The 21,746-nt window shown below is 35.4% G+C and overlaps 1 protein-coding gene across 2 annotated transcripts in view; it reads left to right on the forward strand.

Annotated features, from left to right (window-relative positions):
• PTPN4 (protein tyrosine phosphatase non-receptor type 4) overlaps positions 1-21,577 on the forward strand; it is a 120,831-nt gene extending 99,254 nt beyond the window's left edge. The window contains exons 19-27 of one of the 2 annotated variants that reach the window (XM_087734358.1): positions 718-874; positions 2,388-2,554; positions 4,026-4,116; positions 4,203-4,264; positions 5,040-5,186; positions 7,581-7,709; positions 9,182-9,330; positions 12,255-12,390; positions 14,964-21,577. In XM_087734358.1, coding sequence (XP_087590484.1) covers positions 718-874; positions 2,388-2,554; positions 4,026-4,116; positions 4,203-4,264; positions 5,040-5,186; positions 7,581-7,709; positions 9,182-9,330; positions 12,255-12,390; positions 14,964-15,050 — 1,125 coding nt within the window. In that variant the 3' untranslated portion in view covers positions 15,051-21,577. Of the gene's footprint in view, positions 1-717; positions 875-2,387; positions 2,555-4,025; positions 4,117-4,202; positions 4,265-5,039; positions 5,187-6,851; positions 6,971-7,580; positions 7,710-9,181; positions 9,331-12,254; positions 12,391-14,963 lie in introns of those variants that run through there. The other variant, XR_015699233.1, reaches the window with a different exon arrangement.
• The last annotated feature ends 169 nt before the right edge of the window (positions 21,578-21,746 follow it).

Consider the following 21,746-nt stretch of genomic DNA (forward strand, 5'->3'; position numbering starts at 1 on the left):
TGTAAGAAGTACAGCTTTGGGGTTTTTTTGACTATTTGAAACTACTAAGATGTTTGCCAAGAGCATTGTTCTTGTACCTGTTAATTATTACCTCTGAAATATTTAATAACATAAATAATTTTGGCTGAATGCTTTAAACATCCACTCTCTAAGGAGAAGATACTTGGTGATGGCATGTGCTCTTTCTTTTCTGCAATGATGGTTAGACTATAATTATAATAATGATTTGTATTACCTGATTCCTCTCTCTGGGATTACTGGGATTTGTGCATTGTCTTCGGTCCTTGTCTTACCCTTGTCGTTACAGCTGTGTTACTTCACACCTGAAGCATTTAAGCCTGTGAAATTGATTTGGACAAGGCTTTGCTATGTTACTCCCTTCCCTTCAAAGATAAGAACATCCTGCTTTTTAATTGCCTATACAAAACGTGATTTAAACAGAGGAGCTTTCTACTTCAACCAGAGGAGTGGAGTAACAGCTGCCGAAGACATGTTACAATGACGGTCACCTCCCAGCTGCACATTGATTTGTTCATGTGAATGGCACTGTCTTACGTATTGTGTAACACTTAAATTTATCATTTGAATACAGTGCAGCAACCATAGCAACTAGGCTGTTAGGATTCAAGTCCCCAAGTATAGTTAAAGTTGCTATTTTAAGGTGAGAAATTGGAAATGGCTTGTTTTACAGATTTTTTTTTTTTCTTCACCTTGCAGGCTGATCTCTGTGTCCCTCGTTTGAATGAAGGGGACCAGGTTGTACTGATTAACGGCAGGGATATAGCAGAACATACCCATGACCAAGTTGTTATGTTTATTAAAGCTAGCTGTGAGAGACACTCAGGGGAACTTGTGCTCCTAGTTCGACCCAATGGTGAGTGATTTGTACATAACAATAATAAAAAAAAAAAAATAAAAATCCACACCTTGCCTTCCTTTTCTAACCTCTATTTTGTGTCCTGAGATGGAATGCTTAACATCTTTGTAAGAAAGAACGAACTTCCTTGAAAAGGAATTGCAAGAACACAACGTATTGTACAAATCTTGATAGATCCCATCCTCTGAGGAGCCGTGTGTAACTAAGTGTTGAAAATTAATAGGAAAGTCAGAGATCAAATATTTCTAACAGAGAGCTAATTTAAATTTTGTTCTCACTTTCATTGATAAAAATGTCCAGAAAGCTATATGGATATTGCATGCAGTTTCTGAGGTTGCTGTTATTCCTTTAAGGAAAATAAAAACTAAACACAAACAAATAAAAAATCCCTCACCGAACACCCAGTGTTTGGATGACTTTGGAGGTCGATACATGCAAAATCCTTCCATATGTTTTTAAAACAATCCAGAATGACTGTAGCATTTCTACTTGAGGAGGCTCAATAGAAGAAAGTGCTAAAAATGCAGTCTAAGTAACAGCTTGTGCAATATACTCATGAAATACACTGTTGGAGCATTGCCAGCAGATGGTCACTGGATTTAATTCTGCTGCACATCCCAAAGATAAAACAATTGCAGTGGAAAAAGCAAAATGAAAAATAATGATGTTTAATCAGAATAATTGAAATTACTTTAGGAGAGTACCTCAGCCACCTCGTAAACAATTTTTCCTTTATTCACTTATTTGCGCTCCCCACTTACTTGTGCTCTCATTCTCTGCGTAAGTTCTCTTGCAGCTTTTGCGTGCGTACTTTCTGTTTCAGATAAAATCGTTAGCTTTGTTTACAAATTTACTAAAACAGTTTCTGCTTGTGTGTTCATTATCTTTGTATTCTGGATAAAAACATTTGAGTTGTAGAAGTCAGGAGTTGCCAGTTTCCTCCTTCATGGTCATGGGATATCATTTAAAAACAGGCTTTCAAACAGCATATGTCTCTGTTATGGATAGTAGAAGATGCATGTTATCTTTCACTTTATTTATAGGCAGGGCACGCATACAGCGTTGATATTAATGCCATTTGCTCAGGTGGTCTGCACATCTCACCCTAATTACTGAAGCATAAAATCAGTTCAAAGTGAATTAAAAGTAAAAATGTAAATGCAACTATGATGCCTTCAGAGGCATGATGTGAGAATCTGAGATTAGGGAGTTATATCAGACAAGGTAGGGTATAACATGACTTTTGCTCAAAATTTTAGCAGTCAGTGATGTGCTTTCATTTAAAATTACTGTTAAACAAAAAAAAAAAAGGTTTTGTCATGGATTGTAGTGATCAATACAGGCTACTTGCCCTTGCTCATGGGGACTAAAATCAGTGTGTTAATAAATGTGGATTTTTCTACAGAAGAAACACTTGGGGTTTTTGCTGTTCTAAATAAACGACTTAGAGTTAACTTTGCTTGCCGAACAACATGTTCAGTCAGAGCGTTCATACCTTTATTTGTTGTAGCTGTCTATGATGTTGTGGAAGAAAAGCTGGAGAGCGAGCCTGACTTCCAGTACATCCCTGAGAAATCTCCACTTGATGGTGTCCATCAAGATGATAATGCTCTGAGGGAATCCATGATTCAGCTAGCAGAGGGGCTTACCACTGGAACTGTTTTGGCTCAGTTTGATGTGAGTACCGTGTTGCCTGTAGCTGTGTGCAAGTTCCAGGTCTTTTGGAATAGTAATTATTTTAAGCAGAGCATATTTCAGTTAAATTTCAGTAGAGTCAGCATCTTTTAGCAAAACAATTGTCTTACACTCAAAAGAAAAATAACAAAAAAAAACCCCAATCCTGTATTATATGTGCAAACTTATGGCATACAATAATCCTAATACTAGTTTTTAGTGTTGTTTGTTATAAATAGCTTTATTGATTACTTCAGCTTTTTGTGTTTATCAGGGACCTGTGTTAATAAAATACTTTCATAGAGATGAAGACTGAAAAAAGTATACCAAAATATGTGTTCTGTACTCAGACCTTCATTCTGTATCTAAGTTACTGTAGAAGCTGAGTGACAGCTGAGCTGTTGACGTTTTACGGACAATCTCAATGAGGGAAGGTAAAATTACCAATGGAAAATACAACCCTAATCTTAAGGGTTACAACCCTAATTTTAAGGGTTAAGGTAACAATGTCTTCTATAAATAGTTGATTTTTTTATGACATATTTGAGAAGAACAGTGCACTTTCTGTGGGGTCCTAAGCTGCTGATAGCTATAGTCTTTCTTTAGCACTAACTTGTGCCTTGATGATGTTCCATCTTTAATACATGAGATCAAGTGACTTAAAGCAGAAAGCAGTAGATTTGTAAAACACAACAATGTGAATTCTGTGAATTCCTCACCAAATGGAGACCCAGCATTATCTATTACAACATATATTTGTAAAATATATTTATATACTATTCTTTAAGAGCTTTGGTAAATTTACTTCTGTATATAGAAAGAAAAGATTTTCTCAAAGTTATTTAAAATCCCTCCTTAACCATGCATTTTCAATCTCCCAAACAGGTTCAATGTTTAAAAGTTTTTTAAACTGCTTTTTATTGAACCTGGATCATTTCACTGATACTGCTTGCAGCACAAGGGTTGTGGCAGTGCATGACTAAGGCATGAGAGGGCAAGAACCTCTCAAAGAAGATTTTGTGCAGGAAAAGCATGAGGTAGCCCAGGATTCGCTCGATAGTTACTGAAATACGGAAGGACATCTTGGGTGAAAAAAAAAAGTGAAACAACTGCAATGTAGGTAGATGCCTATACACAACACAATCTGCTTGCCCCAAATCACTGTGTGGAATGTCAGTATCGGTCAGTTCCCTTACCAGTGTACAATAATGACTTTTCTCTGGATCAGCATTCTTATGGAAGCTTGAAATGTAATGTTCAGTTTGTCTTTAAACAAATTGTGATGACGTCTTGATTATTTCCAGTGATCTCACAGCATAACTAAATTTGTAGTGCTTTCTTTTGAAAAGTCTTTTCATGTATGTTGAAGCTACATTGCTCAGTAGCTTATGTTCTAAAAAGCACCTCTAGGCAATTAATGTACTAACGGGTCTTTTGCATCTATTATGGTCTGACCATCGGTTTTGTCTTTTAGCAATTGTATAGGAAAAAGCCTGGAATGACAATGTCCTGCGCCAGATTACCTCAAAACATTTCCAAAAATAGATACAGAGACATTTCGCCTTGTAAGTATGTGTGTTTGTATATGTGTTCTAGAAGTATTTTACTGTGGTTAATAAATAAGTAACATGTTTCTAAAAATTTTTTGCAGATGATGCTACACGGGTTATTTTAAAAAGTAATGAAGATTACATCAATGCAAATTATATAAATGTGAGTAGTATTTTTCAAAAGAACTCCTGACACTAAGGAGTTTTGCTGGTTCTTCAGTGGAGAAGTTCATTAAAAAAATAACATTTTCATAAATCTAGTTCAGATTAGAGTGACTGATAAACCTGTAGTCAGATTATTTTAGATTTACTGTAGAGATACTTATTTGCTAATGCTTTGTGGCAGGTGTTTTTATAAATGAAACCAAGAAAAAAAAACACTAGAAGAAGCTAGCCCTCTACCAGAGGAATTCACTCTTCTCTTCTGATTACTGATGTGGCAGTAGTGTTCAACATCAGTAAAGTTTAATCTAGCAGCACTTTCTTTTACATCTTTTTTTTTTTTTTCTCCCCACATTGTCAGTAACAACAAAATTACAGCTACTTACTTCTCCTTTCAGGAACAAAAACAAGAGATTACATTAAATTCCAAGATCAATGTTTTAAAAGCTAGTGTCAGAAACCCACAGAGCATGAAATGTTTGCACCTGAATTATTTTCCAACTGGTCTATCATTCTTTTTTTGACCATTAATCTTGATTATGGCAGCTACATAACTGTCAGTTAATATGTGAAGTGTACTTGGGCCTTTGAAATAATTTTGCATGTGAAACACTTTGAAGAATTTTTATCTGTGCCAATCCGTATTTACTGACTTATAATAAATAGAATTAATATAGTTGATGCTTTTTTAATGTATTAGTTACTAAACACTAAACATCTGATGCCTGACTTATATTTGCTGTAAGAATTAAAATAATGACTTTGTCTTCTCTTAGATGGAAATCCCTTCTTCCACAATAATAAACCAGTACATTGCTTGTCAAGGTCCATTACCGAACACTTGTCCTGATTTTTGGCAGATGACTTGGGAACAAGGCTCATCTATGGTTGTAATGTTAACGACTCAAGTTGAACGGGGCAGAGTAAGTGAAAGATTTCCTTAAATATTACTTGCTTAACCTCTTAAAAATCTGTTGGTAATTAACCTTTAAAAGATTAGAGGAATATACTATTATGACATACAATATGACAAGGGGTAATGGTTTTAAACTAAAAGAGGGTAGATTTAGACTAGGTGTAAGGAAGAAATTTTTTACGATGCGAGTGGTGAAACACTGGAACAGGTTTCCCAGAGAGGTGGTAGATGCTGCATCCCTGGGAAGGGATTCAAGATCAGGTTGGATGGGGCTCTGAGCAGCCTGATCTAGTTGAAGATGTCCCTGCCTGTTTCAGGGGGGTTGGACTAGACGACCTTTAAAGGTCCCTTCCAACCCAAAGCATTCTATAGTTCTATGACTTTTTTTCATAAGGGCAGTGCGTTCATAGTACTGTTGTAATAAAGACTCTTACATTTTACACCTTCTGATATTGTTAACGTTGCTAATATTTAAACTTTGTTCAGTTCTGAAATACATTAAAGTCTTCACGTGTTTGTTAAAATATTTTTAGTCTTCTTTGTTTAATTCTTCATTGTAAAGTAAAAAGCAACTAGAATTTACCTTCATAGGATTTTTTTTTTCTCTAAACTTCAAGTAAAAGAACTCCAAGAAGTTTAATCAGTTCTTGTAGATTAGTTCTTTGATATGTAGAGAGATTAATTTTTTAAGGCAGCCTAACACAGCTTTGTAGCGTTAAGATCTCATGCCTGGATGGCTGTCTTTAAGAGAATCCTTGATAAGCTTGAAATCTAAAATTTTTCATAAAATGTTCTTCTGCAGCTATAAACATTTGTTTAATCATGTGAAAGAATCATTGTCCTTTAAGTCATTTCCATACAAAAATGTGTAAAAATTGAGTACTAGTAATAAAGTAATTAGGGTTATAAATTGCTAAAAATAATTGTATATGGTGCTGTAAAAGGCCTCAGGTGTATTTTGTGGTTTGGTTTTTTGGGGTTTTTTTTGTTTTGTTTTGTTGGGGTTTTTGTTTTGGTTTGGTTTGGGGTTTTTTTAGCTATAGTTTCTCCTTAATAGCTTTGTTTATTGTGCAGCTTTGTCCTTTGGAGACAGGCAAAACAATCGAATCTGGTCATACACACAGTGTAATTCCAGAATTATTGGGTTTATAGTCTGGAGCATTCAGAGTAGCACTGGCTGGTTGAGTGTGTGGGCAGAAATGACAGTCTGGAATAATAGTTTAGTGGAATTTCTCCACACTCAGGTTTTCTTTTGAAGATGGATTTATAGTAGGTTGTGGGTGTTCTGATCAACTCAGACTGTAGTTCAGCTGTCTTTATTCTGACTATATTCAGCTGTCTATATTCCGACTTTTTAATAACCACATATTTGCTGGGAGCTCAGGCCTCTAAATACAATTAAAATAACTGAAGGGGAGTTGCAGCGTTTTTAAACCATTTTTCAGTGACTCATTGTTAGCATGATACTGCCTGCTCTCAAATAAACATGATTAGAGGGAATTTCAGTACAAGTGCCCTTTTAATTTGAGTTTTCTTTGCAGATCTGCTAAGAACAGACTTGCAATAGCAGTTCTCTGAGGTTCCCCCATCCCTTCAATAATGATAGTTGTGGAGTTCTTTGGAGAGCTGCTTAATAATGAAATAAAAGGACTTATCTGTCTTATACCCATAGGCAGACTCCCTGCTCTAAAGCTGATCATGAGGCTACTGACATCACTATCCCACTGCATGCCGGGATGTCTCAGTGGAGCAGGAAGTCTGCAAATCTGGCTGCTCTTAAAGAATCGCCAGGTGGGTCGGAAAAACAAAGTACACTTGAGCTGAAATGACCTCTGTAATTAGGCGTTTAAGCAATGTATCTGAAAATCTTAGTGTTTGAAGTTTTAATTCACATTTGATTACTTGATCGAGAGTCTTTGAAGTCCACCATCTGCATCTCCCTAATTTCTGCATTAGTTTAGCAACTTTTTTGTTGCTTCTCCCATTTTTTTTTCATTTGTTCTTTTCCCATATAAATATGCTTTGAGAAGATTCGATTAGGATTTTGGAGGTCAGAAATGTTCATAAAGCAGCATCTTTGTCACTCAAGTGTTAGAGATGGAGTATTTATAGATATACTTTTTTTTAAATTGTACTGAAAGTTAAAGGCATCCATCTTCAGTTAAACTAACCTCAAGAGCTGGTGCATGTGTCCTCCTGAAAACAGAACCAGGAAATCTCTGCGATACCTTATTTTATAAACAGTTATTAGGTAACACAGCCTATTTGGTAAGTAAAATAATAGTGATTACAAAATGAACAAAATAGTCTTCAATGAACAAAGGTATAAGAAACTAGAGAGAATGAAAATAATACTCTGTGAATTTAAACACGGGCATCTTTAAAAATGTGTTGACCGTAGGTTAAATGCCATCAGTACTGGCCAGAGCCTTCAGGAAGCTCATCATATGGGAATTTCCAGATTACCTGCCATTCAGAAGAAGGAAATCCTGCTTATGTCTTTCGAGAAATGACATTGACTAATCTGGAGGTAAAATCATAACATATATTTTTAAGTATTAATCTGTGGAATCCTCACAGGCTAGCTAAAACTTACTTAATCAGACTTTCTTTTCAACTTGGTGGCATATCCACATAAATAGAACTGTTTATTTCTAGAAACCTTTAGAAAACTACTCATATTGCCATGTACTTGCCTAGTATAAGTTCTGCTCTTAGAATGATAACAAACCTTTCACTAGCAAAATATCACAAAGATTCAGTTTCCATAATCATATTAATTGGTTTTAAATCACATAAAAGATGTATTATTTGTCTTAAAAGTGTTTACTGGTGTCTTTCATGCCCTGGCCAAAGAAAAAGAGCAGCTAAAGAAGTTGAGAAACTTGTTATTCCCTTGATGTTTTCAAAACATGAGACACTAGAGGTATTTCATTATTGCAACTGAAAATCTGTCTTTATAGAGGCAAACTTTTCTTAATAATTCGATCTTGGAGAATATGTGCAAGTATATGGAAGATAAATCCTGCTGAGAGAAAGGTGAATTAGTATTGGTGACTACATGTAAACAAGGACCTTCTTGAACATGCATTGCATGATTTTCAGGGCACGTGTAGTTTTCAGAGCCTCCCCAGCTAGCATTTCAATCTCAAAAATGTTTGGAAATGAATATCTAGAATTTAGTTCATGTACTCATTTCTCACTGCATGGGTTACCAGATGAGTTACAAAGCTGCCTCTTAGTCAGTTTGCAGGTAAAATTTCTTCCCTGTGTCCTGTTGAGACAACTACTCGTTTGTTACCAGCAGTGCAACATCTGTAAACGATTCCGTGCCTAAAGTGAAGTGCAGTAACTCCTGTTCTTTGAAATGCTGCTTTTACTCTGATCATACGGCCTGTCCCCTCCACTAGCCAGAGGCAGATTATGTTTGTGGTATTAGAGCAAGGGGCAAGAGGGAGTGGAAAACGAAGTCATTCTGCATCTTATGTATAGTAGGCTGGATAAAATTAAAAAGTGCAGATAAAGCCAAAGCAATGTTGCTGTTCAGATGGGGTCTGAAGGATAGCTTTTATGTCTGGAAGTCCTGCCTCTCCCCTCCCTACCTCAGTTCTGTCATTTGATCTAGTAAGATAGTACCCCTTTCTGTCAAACTTGTTTTGCTGAAAATTTGACCACCACCTTCTACATCTAGTGTTCAAATAGGTCATTGGTATCTTTGAACTGCTTTGCCGTTACATGGCGTGTAATTTTTTTAACCTTTTGAAGATGTAAACATTTGTGGATTGCCTTTTTGGTTTCTAAGAAAAAAAATGTAATTATAAAATCTAGGATGAGGAATAATTAACACTAATAAATTGCTGCTAGTTGCCTGAAGCCAATTTTATTACGGGTACAAGTTGCTGTAACTGATTTTTTTTTTTTTTTAAATTATTATTTTTGGCTTGTTTTTTTTTTTTAATGGGACCTGAATTACCCTTGAATAAACTTCATGTTTCTGATTAGAAAGAGGAAAGCCGCCAACTAACCCAAATCCAGTATATAGCATGGCCTGATCATGGGGTTCCTGACGATTCCAGCGATTTCCTAGATTTTGTGTGTCTTGTGCGGAAGAAGAGGGCTGGCAGAGAAGAACCTGTTGTTGTTCATTGCAGGTACCTGTTTTTTTCCAACTTTATTAAATCACTGAACTAAACTTATTTATCATCAAATAGCTTTTCTGTGCTTTGTTGTTGACATAAACATTTAATTGCATCTGCTTTGGGCATGACAGAACTCACCATTTAAATTAAACCATTACTTAAAATAGTAACCACATTTCAATAAGCAAAATTGTGAGTATCTACATGCGTTGATCGGTGCAGGGGTTTTGTTGTATTGGGGTTTTTTGTTTTGTTTACAGTTTAAATGCCTGTGCGAACAGTCTATATAATAGTTCAGGGAAATGGCAAAAGATACTTAGGAACCTTTTCTTCATGGTGACTGTTCTACAAAACTCCAGAATAACTGTATAAATAATCCATAGCAGAAAACGTGGGTGGTATATGCAATGATCAAATAAAAGAGACTTTCTCTCAAGTCTGCAGTCTTAGGCTACACAATATTTTGATACATACATTAAGATGACACGTTTTTCTCAACAATTTACTTTTGTCATTAATTAAAATAACTGTTACTCAGATTTTTATGTAGACATGAAATGTGGTTTTTTGTTTTTTCTTGTGCAATAGTTCTTAATAGCATTCTCTATTCCTATAGTAAATTTCAAAATCTTAACCCTTTAAAATACCTTATTAGTAAACTGTAATAATGCATAACGCCAAATGTCTTCACATGAACACGTGCTATACCAATTCTTGGTGAGCAGTTCTGTGAATAAAATTTGACCTCCAAATTCCCAAATACTCCCCAGACAGTCAGTGTTCCTAAGTCAGGTGTGCATCATTCCTGTTTCAGAGAGAAGCTGAGAGGTTTAAGAGAGAAAATCAATTTAAAGACTATCTAATCAACAAGTAAACCAGACATTTATTGAAGATGATGAAAGAAAAATGTTTTTTCTTTTTAACACCTCGTATATCAGAAATTGTATTTAATTGGTTTTGCTCTCTCTTCTGGTTTATGCTGGTCAGGGTGAATCTTATTAACTAGGGAAACCAGTACCAGGATGCCACTGTCTTAAATGATATTGTTCCTCAGCTTCCATTGTTGATACACTTTTGGTTGATATGGTTGTGAACAAATAGTGAAAATGTCAGCCAAATACAACTTTTACAATATAAAGTGTGCAAGCCTGCAGAGGCACTGGAACAACTGTGGAGAGTATGAAGAGTTTCATTCATCTCAATGAGGCATCAATTCAGCTCCACACTGATAATCTCAATACCAACATTTACAACAGTTTTATGTTTCACAGAAGAAAAGAGAGGGAATATCACAGTTCAACATGATTTACTTAATTGGCCTAACTTGGTGGCTGTTGGGAAGTATAACCAAATTCCACTAGTGAGTCAAGCTGAAGGAGCCCAGGGGTTCCTCCATATGATGCATGCACGCTATTTTTAATATCTGTTCAGTATAATAGGACAAGGCACTGGTGCAACAAAATGGTGAAACTTGTTTTCAGAACTATAACCCACCAGCTTTAGTGTGGGGAATCCAAGTAGCTGGTAGAGCAGGCTTTTCTTTTGTACAATAGTAGTTTAAAAACAAAACCAAAAAAAGAGAGAGATTGTAAAGCAACACAAACCTTAAGAAATGGGAAGGGTTTTTGTTACATTGAACTACTTAAAACACTAGTTTCCAAGCTTGTGTTCATGTGTTTGTTTCTATTTTTACAAGACTCCTACTAGTTTAGTTGAACAGTTTCTAATTCTTGTTCTAGATGAGATTGTGAGCCATCCATCCTGTCTGTGCCAAAATCTTCAGGATTTTCATGTCCTGTCTCAGTGTTCCCCTCCATCAGTCAATGATTTCTTTTTTCAAGCTGAAGAGTCCTAGCGTACCTGATATTTATCATATGGACACTATCACACTTTCCATCATTGTTATTGCCCTTCTCCGAATCTTTTGAAGTTGTCATTAGGTTCTTTGACATACTGTTCCTGTTTGGATTTGATAAAGCATTCTGCATATAAATTCCATACATGTAAATTCTAGAAATATGAAATGCTATTGAATGATTTTATATAACCAGCACATTCACATCTTGTCATAAAATTCTTATGACATCACTGAAATTTATAGTAGCTTTAATGCCACCTTCTGGGCAAAGATTTAAAGTAGTAGCTTGGCCAGACTTAATTTGAAGTTATGCTTCAAAATCAGAACAATTAAGTTTCAGAGTTTGGAATGTTTATATTGACTAATTTAGAAGCAAACACTTTCATTTATTGACTGAAAGACTAGTTGTATGAGTTGAGATAATGCTGGTATTTGAAAATATGGATTTGGTCCTGTATTCAAATATGGAGAAACATTGGTTTTCTATTTCAAAAGTGTAACAATTTTCTTGAATATGAAAAATTTGTATACGTAAAACAATGCAGATAAATCTTCAGATTCATTTTATTTTTAAGGTAAAGATGATTCATGTAAACTCTTCTAACAATTTTGCCATTCCATGATGTATATGTTATGGTTCTTCCTTGTCTTGAAAGGGATCGTTATTACATATAGCCCAACATTCCAGTAACAGTCATTCCAGTAACAGTCAAATTGGCACAAAGTGCACATTGTATGCCACGTATCTCTGTGTTTTGTTACCATCTAGATATTAGCACGGTTTATAATACGATCTGAATACATATCTGTTTGTAAATTCTGCTCAAGTGAATGGCTGGGTTAAAATAGTCCCTCTTCAAAGGACTGACAATTCTGCCCTGATTGTTTTTTGCTCTGTTCAGGCAGGATGGAGGCTTCCAGTGACACAGACACAATCTGTCTAACTCCTGCCCTAATAGTATGGGAATCATAACAATGAATTGTGAGAATCCTTGAGAAGGAAGGTCTTTTAAGTATGAACTTTATTCCAGACACATTGTTTCATTTTCCATTTGGTTTTTTTTGATGTTTTTTTCAGTGCTGGGATTGGACGGACGGGAGTTCTTATCACTATGGAGACAGCTATGTGTCTCATTGAGTGCAATCAGCCTGTTTATCCATTAGATATTGTAAGAACCATGAGAGATCAAAGAGCCATGATGATCCAAACACCTGTGAGTATCACACTTGCTGTTGTATGTTGCAGAAGAATAATTTCCTATTATCTGGTCATATCACTAGACGGATTTTTAATATACTTGCTGTTGATCATATTGCAAAGAGGTCACCTTTACCGAGTGCAGCTGTAGCCTTGGCTCCAGGCAGGAATAAATTGCTAAGACTATTGGAAAGGAGCAATTCTTTAAATTTCGTCAAGGAAAATTTGAAAAAAACAGCAGCTGTTTCAGGGATATGTGGCAATTAATGCCAAAAAGAGCCAATTTTCAGTAGTGTAAAAATTACTCAGTGGAGAAAGCAGGAGCCTAATTGCAGGTGTTAAGAATGGGAGTACTATAAAACCTAAACACAGAAAGATCCAAGACATGAAGGAACCTTCAGTGACACAATTCAGTGATAACTAAGTTGCCTCAGTTATAACAAAAACAAGCCTTAACTTTGCCCTGTAGTGACTCAATTAAATGGAAATAATCAGAGAAATAATATTTTTAAAAATCAGTGTAATTAAATCTGATGCGAGATATATCAAAGTAATTTTAAGTGTATTTAGTCTAAAAAAAGTAACTTGCTACCAGGATTCTTTTGGTGCTCTCTTCACATTTGATGTATCTTAAGATGCTGGAATTTTTCCTGGATCTGTAATGTTTGGGTTTTTTTGAGATAATAGTGATGTTGCTTTAATATATTATATTTCAGAACTGTAAAAGTTTCAGAACATATTTAGAAACTTTGTATTTGTATTGGTCAGGTGTTGTGTATCTCTGAGAGCAGTTTGTGTTTACATTTTTAGAAAATGTCTACCAAAGGGTCAAAAGATTGAGTTGTGTTGTCTTTCAAAGAAAAAAAAAAGGCTTGGACTCTTGGTTGTTCCAAGCTTTGACGAGTTCCAGGTTGGGTTTTTTTTTTTTTTTTTTTTGAATCAGTAATCAGTTGTATAGTTTTACTCGTAGTACACAGTGTTTAAAGAGAAAGTATTTTGAAGGAGAAAAGGCACTAGATCCAGTATCAAATCTCTCCCGCAATTACTTGAAGGTAGTTACTCATTGTAGTAATTTTAATGTCCCTGCTGCTGTTCCTCTAATCAAATTTGAATAAGCCTTTTGTGCTCTTCAGAGAGTATTCAGACTGACAGAAAGTATATATGGGCCTCCATTTCTAGGTCATCTGTCATTCAGTGCTGCTCTCCAGTATTCCTGTTCCACTAAAAAAAGGTGGTATTATTCAGCTAGCACAGGAAGGATGAAAAAGATGATGATACATGAAAAATAATAAAGGATGGCTCTTGCTGTTTGTAATGACTATACAACATGAATTGCATATCTCTCTAGCATACATAGAGAGGAAGAGAGTTTTATTAGTAGAGGTAGGAGGTGCAGTGGTAAGGGTTTTAACTATATTTTTTCACGACGTGCTAAATATCTTCTGGTCTTCTCATTTTTCTTAGAGAAACCAGAATTTTCAAGCTTCAGTGAAATGCAGGTGTTTACTGCATCGGAGGGAGAAGGGATAATAAAAGATTTGAAGTGTTTTGGGGTTTTTTAAGATTTCATGAACTTTAGCTATTATAATTTCTCCTTTGACACACTGTTCCTATTTTGTATATCCTGAAAGATTCACTCAAGTGTCCACAAGATGGCTCTATGCATGGGTGGCTGCTGGGTGTACTATTATATGAAGAGAGTTCAGAGTCTCCTTCAGAGGGCACTGGAGGCCAAATAAGTATTTTACACAAATATGCATAAATTTAACTATTTTAATATACATGCAACAATCCAGTAAATAATGATTCTGTTGCTAAACCTGTTACTGTGCCCATTTAAGATCTGACATCACTAATAACTGCGTAGAGAGGGATATTTCACGACATTGAAAAGGCAGGCATGCTGGCGTTCTGACCAGCGTACACACCATTATGCAGTATTTAGTGTTAGTTGTGGTGCTTTACAAAACAGTCCTTTTGCTTCATTTTATTTTCATTATATTCTAATTTGATTACTGTTGGTTTTTTAACTACTATTTGTTTAAAACAAAATATTAATGGCCTCTATGTATCCAGATGCTAGACTTGAATACATTGCAGAGTTAGACATTATATAATGTTAAGAAACTGGAGTTCTGGCTTTTTAAAACGTGAAACAATTTTCTTTTTTATCAAAGTCTGAGAGGGAGGTGCCGGTAACATGCCAGAATTAATGTAAGTATGAAAAAGTGCTTTGAAACTATAGCTTCTAAATCCAAGTGCATGGAAACCTCAGGTCAGTGGAACTTCAGCAACGAAGTGAAGAGCAGAAAATTACTAAATAGGTGATGCTGTAATAAGAGTACTGGTTTTGTGGCTGTGACTTTTGGTATATATTTCAAAGTGCCGTTCATCTCCTCCTTCTGTTGAGAAACAAGATGTTCTAACATAAAGTTCCTGTTGTTTTGTGTTTCCTAAGCTAACTCTGAAGCACAGTTCTTGGGCTGTCAAGAGAATGGGATGGGGAAATCTTAGAGGCCTTTTCTGCTTCCAAATGACATGGTTCAGTTACGTTTCTTTTCACTTTACTGAATCTGCTTTCCTTTTCAGAGTCAATACAGATTTGTATGTGAAGCTATTTTGAAGGTGTATGAAGAAGGATTTATTAAACCTTTACAACCATCACTGCATAAGTAAAGAGCAAAAAACCTAGGATATCAAATGTTCTCTATAACGAACTGGCAGCATTTGTTGTGCCATATTACTGCTTGCAGGAAATGATAGTGAAGTACAGCAAAGAATTGACAAAGGACTTTGAAAACTTCAGCACTGTTGCACTTTACGTTGAAACAAAATCAGTCTCTGAAACTCTTCTAACCTTCATCTGTTTGAAGACTTTATTTTCGTGCTTTGCTCCGAACAAACCATAAACTGAAAGAACTAATTGTGTTCAGGGTAATCTACGATATCTCATTGTAGTGCCATATACTGCGCTTCTGGTTGAATTGCTACAAACAAGGCTTGGAATTATTTCACTTTGTTTTACACCCATGTCTCTTAAAATGAAAAAAAATACACTAAGCCATGGTCTTTTTCCAGTGCTAGATTTATTTACTATGTACAGACTCTCACTGTTTTGTTTTTTACAACATTAGCAATATTGCTGATACTAGATAGATACACACTGGCTACTGATGCAGCACACTTTGTCCTACACCCTTACTAGAGACCAGCTGGTTGTTAGAGGAAAGCTGGCATCTGTGTTAACCCAGCAGTAGCTGCATAATGCCCACTTACCAGCATCTTGTACAAAATAATAATAAAAATTAAAAAAAAAAAAAAAACCTACAAAAAAAAACCCAACAGCATTTCTTTGACACAGCTTGTGTGTCATACACTGGTGTATTCTGATTCGTGTGACTTAAGATTACGTGATGGGAACTAGTGCATGCATTATGTCTTAACCCCTTAAGTGCCTTGAGACTTACAGTGTACATCCAGTGAAAGGCACTCATGATTCTGTGGGGGTGGTATTGTCCTGTCATATTTATCTTAATGGGTTCAGATTTTAAAAACGGCCCTTGGTGCTTGGAATGTGTTACCGCAAGGGGTCATGGAAATACCATTCCCTCTTTCCTTACACAAGTACCTGCGTGCTGCTCTCGGTAGCAAAAGCACCTCTGCCAACTTCATGAATGAGCATTGTATGCTGCTGTGTTGTAATTATGTGAAAAATCTGACACATTCCTTCATTCCTTCCAACTAGTAACTTACTAGCAGCTTACCATGAAATGCTGGTAGGTCATTAGAAGCTGATACTTTGTTTTATCCTTTTATTGAGACTAGCTGTCTTACTCGATTAGAACGTAACTCTCTAATAGCACTGATAATTACGTTGAACTTATAATCAGATGTGATTTAATTCCATTAGCTAACCAATTACTTTTTAAGTCCTCATAGTTGATTTCAAGCCGTGTTCGTACAGGTCTGCCTTTTATTTCTTTTTAATTGTTTGGGTCGGGGGGAAGGGAGGAGAACACTATGAAGTTGTCCCAGAACTTTATTTTAATTCAATAATAACCCCAGTCACCTTCTGTTATGCTTGTGCAAAATTGTTCCAGTTGGTATGGGTTGCTTCTTATTTAAGTAGGTAGAAGATTTGTAAGAAATGTCTGTCTGATACAGTATCTGAGCTCATTCTAAAGATACATAAACCTCCCAGTTTTTTAATATTTTTCCAGTATAGGAGAAACCAAGTCAGAAGCAAGGTATCCAGTGTAATGTACTGTCAGAAAAAAAATCAGTCACTTCTTTGACTGCCCTGTGACAACATAACATTGTGCCCTCTATTTAAAAATTTTAATTTATTGTATTGGTTTCCTGAAAATGTATATCCAGTAAATTTTGTTGTAAGCTATATAGAGCATAGAATTAAAATGGAAAGTTCTACACTAAATAATTTTTAACTATTGAAGAATTATATTATATAATATACTGTGTTCTATGGACATTTGAAAGAGATCAGCTATGAACTATTAAGTGAAAAGGGATTCAGGCAAAGTGAAATCCTGGCTTATGACTTAGTAATAAACATGAACCACAATGCCAAATGGAAGATAGAGTTTTAAATATTTTTAGAAAACAAAATAATATTAGGTGGCCTGTGGCCCTGTTACTTATATTTCTAGATTTGATGCTTAAATCAATATTATCCCTCAGTGAAAAATGGATCTTACAAGAATCTCTGGATCTGATAAACTGAAAGAGAGTAATAAGGTAGCTTTAATTTCAGTTTTATTTTAAGCCATTTGCAACAAAAGAGAGTTCTTCTTTAGGAAAGTATAAGCTTTAACTCCCATGTGACAAGATTATTAGCTGAGATGCTGGCTAGTTGGAAGGTTATTTTAAACTCAGCACTTAATGTGTAAAAATTAAAATAATTCATCCATTATATTGAAATAAATTTTTTTCATAGTCAAGCTGTAAATGAAAGTAGCATTTGCCCTTTTTTTTCTGAGGGAAATCAGAAATGGCGTTTATAGCAACATAATATAGTGTTGGTATGTCACATATTTAAATATTCCTATGTCAAGTTGCCAAAGCAGTTTGAGTTCAATACCCATTTATACCACAATTCAGTGTGGGATATTTATTGGTCGGCTGTCATTACTGTTTTGATTACAAACACAGGCAAGAATAACAGGTCTCTTCAAAATCTTCCTCTGCACTGGCTTAAGCTGATTAGTAGTGTATTAACTAGTTGCATTGGGAAAAAAATTGGAACAAAGTAACTATTCTTAGATAATTGGTCATCAGCAATTCAGTGGCTTTTTGGCTTCTCCAAAGCCAGGATAGTGGTAACCAAAAACAGATTGGGAAAGGGAACAGCACTGAAGCCTTTCTGCATCATAAATCATTCATTCAAATGTTTCTACCTGTTGTGGTATAAATGGCCTTTAAAATACTTTTCTATGGCCAAAAAAAAGCAAAACTGCTAAATATTTTACTTTGGGTTATGAAGATCTGTATCATCCTTAAGAGTTTTTTAAAGAAGTTTTTGTATGTTTCATGCTGTACGAAACATGAATGTATCTTTCGGACATAATGACCTATAGACCTATACGTGATTGGTGTTATGACTGTTGGATTTTATGAATAAGTATTTTCATACAATTTGATTAGGAAAAATGTTGGGTGGGTGTGGGAAAGAGTATGTTTGTAACACTTCCATGATACAAATCCAGTTTTTAAAAAAAAAAAAAGTTATTTTCATTGTAAATAAGAGCAATATTATGACAATTTTGTGCCAATGTACTATGTTAAGACTTTTGTTTTCCATTTAGCTTCGGATTGAAAACTACCACTACCACCTCTGGTTTAAAGTGGATTTGAAGGGGTTTTTTAGTAGAAGGACATGGGGCTCTAGCGGGGGCTTTGAGTGTTTTGGGGGCATTTTTTATTTTTGCTAAATATGAAATAAGATGCAGGTATTGTTTAATAAGCCACCTACAGGTTGTCAGCCAATCCACTTTGAGAAGTACTGCTTTAGATATACCAGATAACGAAGAGCTGAAGAATTCATTTATCCTGAATTTGGCAGCATTTGGTATTTTAAATAACTTGCAAGTCTTAAGCAGTAAAATAGTGCTTTTATGTGTTTTATTTTTATATATCCTCTCCCAGTTATGAAAAAGAGAAAGCCTGATTTTTTTTTTCTCACTACATTTAATGCTAGCTGACGTTTCTTCCACATTTCTCTGTTAAATCTTGAAAGCTTATGTCCCATATAGATAAAGCAATAACACTTCTTCTAGAATATCTGATTACAGTCTGGCACACCATCTATTAGAGAAAGGGTGAGAAAGCAGTTGGGAGATTAAGGAACATGAGAAGTTTGTTATGGAACCCGTGTAGCCGACAACTTTCCGTGGAGACTTTCCAAAAAGCTGTGTGGTACCCGTGGAAGGGCCAAAATGCAGCAGATGTGCTGCAGTTGCACTGCCCAGGGAGACGGGAAGTAGGGAAGGTCTGGCATAGAGATGCTGGAGCTCCAGGTGTGCTGTGGACCTGAATTATGTGATATTTTTATGCTTGTGCAGGTGTGTGGGCGATGTTTGATGGCTCGGGGAATTAGCATGAGCAAATGAGAAAAACTCTACAGATCCACCAATTTCCAAGCAAAAGCAGGTTGTATGTATGCTGTTTTGACTGTAGAGCCACTATGCAGGCAATCTTCAAGACCCTCAGCCCTGAAGATGAAGGGAGGGATTGGGTCACAGTCCAAATTAAAATTTTGCATATTTGGACTTCCGCAAAGTACAGGAATGGTGCCCTCTAATGTCACTTGTAGTCTTTTTGTAGCTCACATCTCAGGTCCCCAGTTGGCTGGGTGTATTTGCTAATTTAAGTACCCGCCTTTCGTCTTGAGACTGGAAAAGCTCTTTTTCATTGCTACTTTTAGTGCTAGGATGCAGTATCAAAATCTGATAAAAACATATTCATTGATTAGACGTGGATCTTGCATGATGAAATTGCAGGGATTATAATTAGTGGTGATTGGGAAGCTGTTACAAGGGGAAAATGGTCGGTTTGTTTCAGTATAACTGTTCTGTCCAGTCTCTGTTATCCCACTGCAGTTATCAATTGAAACTGTTCTCGTTTGGTTTTTGTTTTGTTTTTTTTTTTTTTCGTTTTGTTTAGCAGTCTGCAAAGGAGGCCAGTTTGTTATCACTGGATTTTACCTCTGTGCTGGCTGCTACCACAAGTGTGCATCTTTTCAGTTCATAGGGCTTTTCCAGCTACAAGTTTTTAACTGGTGCATAAGCTGTAAGCTCTGGCTGTTGGCTTTGGCGTGTTTTGCTCATTGAGAGCTCAATGGTAAAAATTGCAATAAATCACTTTTTCTAAAAAATGCTGAAATTTTCAATCAAAAAAAATTGGACTTTTTGATTTCTTTGAGCTAGTAGCCTCATTTAAAAAAAAAAATTGCCACTAAAAGATCTATCATTCTAATCTTCTAGAATGGTTTCGCGGACTGGCTGACAGTTTGTTGGTTGTGTTATTTTGTATTTAGCAAGCTTACACATTTTAAAGGGTAATTTTTTTTCTAAGTGTTTTGATGTTTGAATAGTAGCACTTTATCTCATGCTTACTACTGACTGAACTATTGGACAAAATAAATTGGGTTTGGAGAGAGACGCTTAATGTGTTTCTGTACAGAGATGATTTGGATTACACCCTGGTACGAATGCTTTCTATTGTTCCAACCATTTCTGGTTTATTATTCATGTGTTTCTGAGGGACTTTCAGAAAATAGATATTAATAAGATATAAATAATTCTATCATCTCAATTTTCCTGTCTTAAAAAGAATATAAAGCTTGCATTTGGAAAAAAAAGGTGCAAATAGAAACTACAGGGTACTTGTAAATTTATCTCTGTGATCTCTCTCAGCTAGCTGCAAATTAGCTATGTTTACTGTAAATGTTTCTGCTAAGCATTATTTTTAACATTAGATCGTTACTTGGAAATCAGTATTTTTTTTTTACTTAACTTATTTGAATTTTGATAACTAAAGATAATGCACAACAAAGTTTAAAGACGACGTCACCCTTTTACTCCTAGGCCAGGGGCCTAAAACATGAGTGAAAGAGTTAAACAGTTTACATTAAGCTGTTGTTTTGTTTAACTAGAATATATCCACAAAGACTAGACTATAAACAATCCAGTGCAATTATCTCAGTACATTGGGACACCACAGTAACAACTCATAATAATCTTATAGGAAAATTAAGGTAGGAAAACAAGGGGTTTATTTTATCCACTGTATCCAGATTTGTTTTCCATTCGGTTTGGTTCATTTACCAGTGATCCCATTTTAACCAGTCAATTTGGCAGGGCTGTTTGTGTAAGGTTTGGGTTTTTTTCTGTAACAGGTGCTATACTATGTGTAAATACAAAGGGAAGAATATTATTTAGATCATTATTAACAATCAGATGGTGGCAATATTTTTTGCTAGTTACTTCTGGTAGTTAATTTGCATTTCCAGCTGTGGCTTTCAGTTGTCAGATTTCATCTCGGTTTCATACTGCTGAATGATGGACTGCAAGTGTGAAGTAAATCATCTCAGAGTTGAATTGCTCTTTTGTTGTTTAGACTAACTCTTGTGTATCTTTATTAATGTTGGGGGGATGGGAAGGTTCTTCCCATAAGTAGACTTTTGCCTATAAATTTATTTAAAAGCACATGAGGGGGATAAAAAGAAAAAAAGAAAAAAAACAACACAACTAAACGCAACATCTTGGCTGAACAGCCAGGGTGGTTGATTGAAAATGATGGAAACTTGAAATTGGTCAACACTGGACAATGTGAAAATAAATTCAGCTTTTGTCACTGCAGCTACTGTATGCTTTAAAGGGCCTTATGTATTTGTCCTCATTTTGATAAAATGAAATTTCTTGCCATTAAAATGATACACTAACTTCTACCGAAAACCAGCAGTTCCCAAGATAAATATGGTAATTAACATTTAACAAGTCTTGTTTTAGTCTTAAGTAAAAATTCATTTTATTATGTAAAAAAATGCCGTTATGCATATTTTGTGGATATATTTAATTTCATTTGACAAATAGTTGTCTAGGTACAGACTTGAAAATACATATATAGCTTACTTGTGGATCTTAATTGTTTAATTGCAAAATAAAGATGTGCTTTAGTAATTTAAAGTTTAATTTTTTTTGCGATTTTCTTGTTACTGTACACATGGTTTTGCTATGTTACTTCTATTACACTTCTGATGCCAGATAATGTTGATCTTGTGTTTTACTTTTTGACATTGTATGCCATAAATACACACCTATGGCTTGAGCGCTGGAAGAGGATGCTAAATTATCA

This window comes from Nipponia nippon, unplaced genomic scaffold, assembly GCF_047370975.1.
Source record: "Nipponia nippon isolate SJK-2023a ecotype South Korea unplaced genomic scaffold, ASM4737097v1 scaffold_5, whole genome shotgun sequence".
Taxonomy (NCBI): Eukaryota; Metazoa; Chordata; class Aves; order Pelecaniformes; family Threskiornithidae; genus Nipponia; species Nipponia nippon.